This window comes from Thermobia domestica, chromosome 1 (genome assembly GCF_964235325.1).
Source record: "Thermobia domestica chromosome 1, izTheDome1.hap1.1, whole genome shotgun sequence".
Taxonomy (NCBI): domain Eukaryota; kingdom Metazoa; phylum Arthropoda; class Insecta; order Zygentoma; family Lepismatidae; genus Thermobia; species Thermobia domestica.
Genome location: NC_137454.1, coordinates 323,731,447 through 323,739,056, shown reverse-complemented (window position 1 = coordinate 323,739,056; position 7,610 = coordinate 323,731,447). Strand labels below are relative to the sequence as shown.

Sequence of the window (7,610 nt, the reverse complement as noted above, 5' to 3'; positions counted from 1 at the left end):
ATGTTCTGGGGGGGCACACTTAGTATTCGGAGGGGTACTGCTGGTGCCATTCTATTTATTATTATATTATGGACGTATTGTTTTGGTTTCCTCCGGGGGTCACTTTCAGAGCTCGGGAGGAGGGGCAGTGCCCCCAAAAACATGTCTGGAAGAAACACTGGTAACTAGTAGCACAGGGAAAATAATAAGAATCTTGTTATTTTCTCTGTGCTTGTAGCGTGGCAGCATACCACACTTGTCATTCAGCCACATGAAAAAGTAACATTATATATTCATTTTCATACACAATTAATATAATATTGCGTGGGAAATTACAAGGTAAAATGAGATTTGTTTGCCCCTCTGTCTGGGACTTCGTAACGCTTCAGGTTGGCATCAATGTTTGAAAATGGCGTCAACAGAGGAAAAAGAGTTAGGGGTATTGAGGTTTTTACAACCTGAACTATTAACACAAGAAAGTCTTCTGGAAGTGTTACAGTCAGTGAGTGTCTTTTGCATTATTAGTAATAGTTTTCGTTGCAATCTTAATTTCATTGATATTTCTGCGGAACACACTTCTAAACACGGACATGATGGACGTGTTCTGTTCCAATGCTGACCAAAACAGCTGTGGCAATCGTATGATGACCGTTTCATGATGTTATGGAGATCGTTCTAACTAAGTAATGACACACTATGCAACCGAAGTTATGTATTCTTTGTAATATCCGTATTAAAGGAAAATTCGTTAAAGTATAAACTAGAAGGGAGAAGTTTAATAAAGCCGGTACATTTTTCCTTGCACTTTATAGTGGATTGTTTTTGAAAAGTTTCGGTCAATATTTAACATAAGGGGCACACACGTTAAAGGTATAGAATGTGTAGTTTAGATAGAGTATAGTAGAGAAGGGAGGTTGCGTTTGCAGATCCTTTTGTGAAATTTTATTAAAATTTAGCATATGCCCATATTTTCGATTACTGTACATGGTGGAAGAAGGCTTGCTGATTTAGAATAGCCCTGTATACATATGGTGGTTCCAAAAATAACTTTTGGGTAACTTTACAATACCTGTATACCCAGAAACGAGAAATTACACTCTATTAATTTTTATGAAAGAGAGCAGTACTTCCCTAACCTTAAGCTAACCCGTTCCTATCCGTACCCTACTTATTCCTATCTTACACGACTCTGCCCTACCCTACTCTACCCTTGTAAAGCGGTCCTACTTATCGATGCGCAGGTGGCGCGTGTATTGTAAAGTTTACCCTTTTCCAAATATTTCTTTTAATGCCTTACGTAGTCTTGTTCTATAAGGCTATTTCCATTTAGGTAAATATACTTGCAAGGAGGCCGGGTTCGATTCCAGTGGGATCTAATGTAATTCGGACCCCATGTTAAGCTGTCTCCATGTCTCGCATAAACTCATATTGAACGGGATGCTACACTCCAAATAAACAACGAACTAGCCAACCAAATATGGTTGCGCGAGATTTTTAGCTGAATTTATTGATGAAGTGCAGGCCGCTGAGAAAATGAAGGCGCGTAACGCAAAGGATTAGTGTGCAGGGGCGAGCGATGTTTGAAGTTTCCGAACTTTTAGTACACTTGACAAGGCAAATAAGCTGTTGGACTATAAGGAATGTAGCACTTATGGAGGATTGTAGATATCATATTTAGCCTACAATATTTAAGGTACTGAGTCAGAATAGTCCGTAGAGTAACTTTACAATTAAAATGAGTGAGTGCATACGAAAGAGAATTGTCTAGGATATAATTTTCTACTGTCGGAGTACACCTGCACAATGTAGGAAACCAGCTTCTTACATTTACAAGTATAATGTCACTAGTGTCAAACTATAACGAAGACTGTACTAGGGTTAAAATGTCGACGTCGAGGCTGTATGGCCCCACATAAATGTGAGCGTATGATTAATAGGAGATCAAAAACGGCAAGAACTTTTTTGGTTACCCTGTACAATCAATGAACCTTTGTAATATAGGATAATCGTACTATACATCACAAATTCCATCAGTTGCTGAAGGTGAAATCGGAAGTTCCCCGATCTCCTTTTTCATTCAACTATTTCTTGTTTTTGTGTGTGTAATTATCCACGTATAGTGTTGAGAAAATAGAGGTAGATTTTTAATAATTTCTTTTTTTAACTGAAGCGTTTGTAGTGTCTTTGGTTGAAATTATGGTATTAAAAATTTTAAAGTCGTTATGTGTAATCACTATAAGAGAAGGTATTGTTTCATGCAACTCATTTTCGTTTGTGTGTATGTGTGTGTAATTATCCAAATGTATTGTTGACAAATTCTTTTGAAGTGAACAATTTTCGATTTGTAATTTACTAACAGATAAAGAAATACATTTTATTACAGTTGAATTCCGTTATAGTGAGTTCGATTGAACTCGGAATAGATTAGTTGTGCATGATTCTCAAACTTATGTCTTTTCAGTGGTATTCTGTTTTGGCTGGAGATCTCTTTTTGGTAAATATGTGTTTAAAGCAAATTCTGAAACTAGGAACATGATTATAGAAACTAATTATGATCACATTAAGGTTATCATTTCAATCCAAGTTTTGAAGTATATTTTTGGAGGTGGGTTTTATTGTTTTCTTTTTTTTTTTTTTTTCTTCAGAAAATTCCAACAAGCATGCAAATAAGACTAGGTTTTAATTTCATGAAACCAATATATGTGAATGTCGTGACGGAAACTATTTTAATGTGTGGCAAAATTTTCTTTTTGACTTTTGAGTTGAAAGACAATCCAAAAGTGGAAGTTCTTCTTTTCAGTGCATGCAGTACTGTTGGCACTGATCAGCAGTCACAAAATCAAAATGTTTGGGATTGGTTTTTTTTTTTTTTTTTTTTTTTTTTTTTTGAAGAAAAAAATATTGAGAAATAAATAAATTAGAAGGCTACAGCATGAAAACTTAAACATATATTTTCAAATGGAGGATCCTATTTGAGTAAATTATTATCTTTAAAATAAAACAAGCAACAAAACATTTTCACCCATTCCAAATATAGAACATTTTAATATTTTGCCGAAATTCACATGTGAGAAATGGCGCCAGCGAGGTTTGAATCGTCCTTTCATTTCGTTGATCACTGTCACACACTTGTTTGGGATCTGCTGTCAAATTTACTTCAGAGCTAATTTAGATCGTTTTCCTTGAGGAAGCGGGACATTCATCTTTATAAACATGATACCTTCCAGTGTTTTCTCTTATTTCAGAAACGTCTGACTCAAAATGCTGTAATGCATTAGATACGGTAACTGCATCTTCATCAGAATTGTGTTATACAAAATGTCAACATGTTCCATAAGCTCGTAGAAAAAGTATAGATTGTTACGATTTTTAAACCAAAAGACTCCTTTATTGATATAGCATCCCAACTATCTTCTTTCTTATCCTTCTCAAAACATTTCAATAAATGTGATTCGTTTTCATGAACGCTACTTACAACCCGGGACCGAGAGTTATATCTTGGTGAAGAAATTGTAGGAATCCTCTTATTGCAGATCGATACTTCGCTTAGGCGATGAAGAGACAAACGTGAATCTAGTTATATTTGCTATGAACAACCTAACGGATTTTATGTGTTTACAATAAGAATTTTGTGCAGCCAAATTCAGTTGGTGCGCGTCGCAATCTGTTTTTACAATAAGAATTTCTGCAACCAAATTCAATAGATGTGCGTAGCAATGAACGTACTTGTTATACGAGAAATAATTCTGCATCAGAGTCTGTACACTCCCTTAGTCATCAATCATTGCCGGGTAGCCACTAGCCATCATATGTTAAAGCTATGAGCTTTTTCTCAACATTGAAAGGCTAATCAAAATTAAAAGAAAAACCTTAAGGGTTTCGAATTATCTTCAAGCTTGGATGACTAGATTTAGAAAATAAAGGCCGGCAAACTGCCGTCAGTTGAAAAGCCGCCTATGTATAGTCATTGTTATGTCATTAGTCATGCCAGTGAGGAAGTCTATAGGTTATCAAGGTAGCCAGAGTTTCATGTATTTAACCTTATTCCAATTTTAATTTTTTACGTCTATAACAGGAATCAGGATTAGGGGTATCGATTGTCTTTGAATTTAATATTCTTTTCGAAGACTGAATTTCTTCTAGAAGGATTCATCTTTGCTGGAAAAACTGTAGAAGTCCAGACAAGAAATTACTAGTATACTACGTAACTACGAGTCAGAAACGGGATGCTTTTTTAAAAGAGATACACGGGACGATTTTTTTTAAAAAAAAGGGACAATCCTGTTAAAAACAGAACTTATGATCACCTAATCTTCAGCAGATATTATTATTATTATTATTATTATTATTATTATTATTATTATTATTATTATTATTATTATTATTATTATTATTATAGGTATTAATATAAGTGAAGTTAAAGATATTTTTAAATGCTTAAATTAAAATTTTAGGTTGGCACCATGGCTAAATTGCTGAGCATACATCTCTATAGCACAGGATCATAAGTTCAATCCAAGATCGTACATACGTATATGTAGAAAAGAACACACCTTACATCGTTTGCTTTTGCGTTTTCCGTAAAATTTCAACCCACCCTAGACCCATGGACATGAACAGTTCTAAAACAAACTGGAATAAATTATTTACATTATTGTTGGTTTTGGTCCTGTAATGAAAGAAGTATTCAAACAGCATTGATAAGTTTTAACACTTGATAGTTCAAACTAAGAAAAAATATAATAGTAGCGGGTGCAAAATGAGTTTTTCCTGTTAAATATGCATCCTGGAGCATCTACCAGTTATCATATCGTGTATGTATGTTTTATGGTGGTGAAATCATCTGCATTTCCTTACTCAAGATACTTCTATTTTCTTTCCCTATATCGCTGAATTGGCGTTTGGTGTGGGGTTGAATTTCATGAAAGCACTTGTGACTGAAGTCGAGATGGCGTTTGATTGATAAGTACTCTCCTTTTGAAATGTTTAATCTCCGGGACAGTATACTTCATTGTAAACTAAATAATGTAAGTTTTTAATCTTTAAATTTTGCAGAGATGTGTGAAGGTGCGTGGTATGGAGCATATGTCCAAATCACAGTTATTAGAAATATTCAATCGTGTAGCGGTTCCTCTGCCTCAGAGAAGCTACAGAGAAAACAGAAGAGGAAAGCTGTTAGTCAAAGCGAGGATGAAACAAGAAAGAAAGAGGAGACGAGATGAACCAGAATCTAAAAAGTGAGTAGACATTGCGTAGCTTATAAAATGGTATGATTTCAGTCATTGTATCTAACGTTTTTTTCAAGTACACAATTTCTCCATTTTTTTTTTTTTTTTTTTTACTTGCAAAAATGATCTTATAAAATGTCAAAAAGTAAAGTACTCTGAAATAGATAAGTAATTGTGCAACTTGTATATATATTGAAAAAAAAATCTTGCTGCCTGAATTTATTTCATTTTCCTTTCACTTCGCCCACATTTTTTTGCTGTAGGTATCCCATGGAATTCCATGGGATAAAAGTTGAATTTGTACTTCTCTTCCATACTTTTTTTTTTTTTTTAATTCTATATAGGTAAATACTCTTTATACTAAAGTAAACCTTGAAAATGCATTGTCCATGTTGTTTGTAGTGGCGGTTTAATATTTTTACACAAATTTATATTTTACACAGTTTTAGGTCCAATATAACCAAGAAAGTTCTGTCGCTTTTTTACCCACCATCTTCGAACATCAATATGTCACCTAAGACTTACATGGAAGATCAAATAGTCTCCAACAGCAACGACGACCTTCTGCGCCAACGTTCTGAAAGACCATGGATTCCATCGTGATAGAACTTGGTGGGCCGTGAAGCAAAGAAGCTTCATTTGCATCTCTATTAGGAATTTGAACCGGCTCCTTCTAAGGTGATTGTCCAAGGAATGGAGCAGGTGATAATCAGATAATCGGTGCAATATCCGGGGAGTATGTAGGATGCAATAGTGTTTCCCATCCAAGGCTTAGAATTGTGCCCCGGGTCATCCTAGCCATGTGGGGCTTAGCGTTGTCCTGTAACAGGAGGATCCCTTTGCGATTCAGAAGTGCTGGCTCCAGATTTTGAGTTTTTCTTGAACACGACTCAACTGGTGACAGTATACAGTTGCATTGATGTTCTGACCAGCTGGTAGCAGTTCCCGATGCACGATACCGCGAGCAGTCCACCAAATACACAGGAGGACCTCCTGAGACAGTGCTGGTTTCGGCTGTTTTGGTACCGATTCATGGGATGCTATTCAATGGTGAAGGCGCCGTGGAGCTTCGTACGCACTTCTCATCACATCTCCAGCAATGGTTTCTTCCTCAGACAAGACAGCAAAGAAACACAGGTGTCTGCTTGCGTTGCCTTCTGGCCTGGAGTCTAATCATGTTGGACCCATCGACCCAACTTGTAGTGCTTCCGAAGTTGATGGAGGTGCTGCCGAATGGTTTCTTCACTCACACTGAATTGTAGTCCCAGTTCCTCACATGTCTGGCCACTGCTCCCCTCAATTGCTGCCTGAAGATCTTCATTTTGTACATATGTTGGTCTTTCGACACGTGATGCGTCTTCGAGTGTTTCGTCAACGTCCTTAAACTTCTTAAACCCCGCTGTACTGTCCGCGTAATTACGACACCCTCACCAAAGGTCTGGCGTATCTTCCGCCCCGCTGCAGCGGCGTTTGACCCCAGTTTGAACTCGTACAGCACACACGTCCTTATGACGCTCTGTGGAGGTCCTATGTTCACTCTGCCCTTATGCAAGTTCACGATACAACTGAACTGCCACAACCAAGAAATATGTTGGATATATCCACACCAACAACTGACATTCGCCTCATCTCCATTCGCATTCAAGTCACGGTGTGAGGGCCAATTGAACCCAGACCTCTACAAAAGCGACAGAACTTCCTTGGTTACCTTTATAAATAAGATGTAGGTATGGAAGTTAAAAAGAATTAGTACGCAAGAGGAGAAAATACTTAAAAGTTTTATCTTAAGGAATTTCGGTCCTCTGTTGATTCCCAAAGCAAGAAAGCTGAGTGAAATAGTAAGTAGAAAGAAACCAATCCACACATCAAGAAAGTTAAAAAAAAAAAAAAAAATCCCGTTCTGTTGAAGTCTAATGTACCCCACGATAGAGTTTCTCTCATTCGTTTTTCTTTTGTTTCTTTCTGACATAATTGGGATGTTTATAGTGGTTGGAGGGACTTATTTGTTTAAGGGTATTTTCAGTGTGACAAAACTTCATTAGCATGAAGTTGTCATAACATAGTCGTAATTGAGACATTATAAGATCGAATCTCAAAGCTTGCTATCCCTAATTTTCCTTAGTCCTACAGAACATTGCATGAGTTCTACCGTACGAGCAGGTTTATTGCCTTAGGGGTGTTGATTCAATTATTAATGATGTGACATCTATTGTAAAATGACTTTCAGGGAAATTGTGTACAAATATACGATGGCTATAGGATGATTTATTATTGGAGATAGAGCTGCCTTACCTTGTATACCAGAAGGTTCTTTACCAAAAGTTTTCGTTGCCCTCTGGCAACTTAATCAGTGTCATCGTCAACGCTGTTAGGGTGTTAATATGTATGTGGATTGCTTCATCT

At 36.6% G+C, this 7,610-nt stretch overlaps 1 protein-coding gene across 1 annotated transcript in view; it reads left to right on the top strand.

Moving 5' to 3' along the window:
• The first annotated feature begins 224 nt into the window (after window positions 1–224).
• LOC145662930 (uncharacterized) overlaps window positions 225–7,610 on the top strand; it is a 29,048-nt gene continuing 21,662 nt past the window's right edge. The window contains exons 1-2 of the mRNA XM_081728956.1: window positions 225–481; window positions 5,035–5,216. Of these exons, the coding sequence (XP_081585082.1) occupies window positions 389–481; window positions 5,035–5,216 (275 nt within the window). The 5' untranslated portion in view covers window positions 225–388. The remainder of the gene's footprint in view (window positions 482–5,034; window positions 5,217–7,610) is intronic.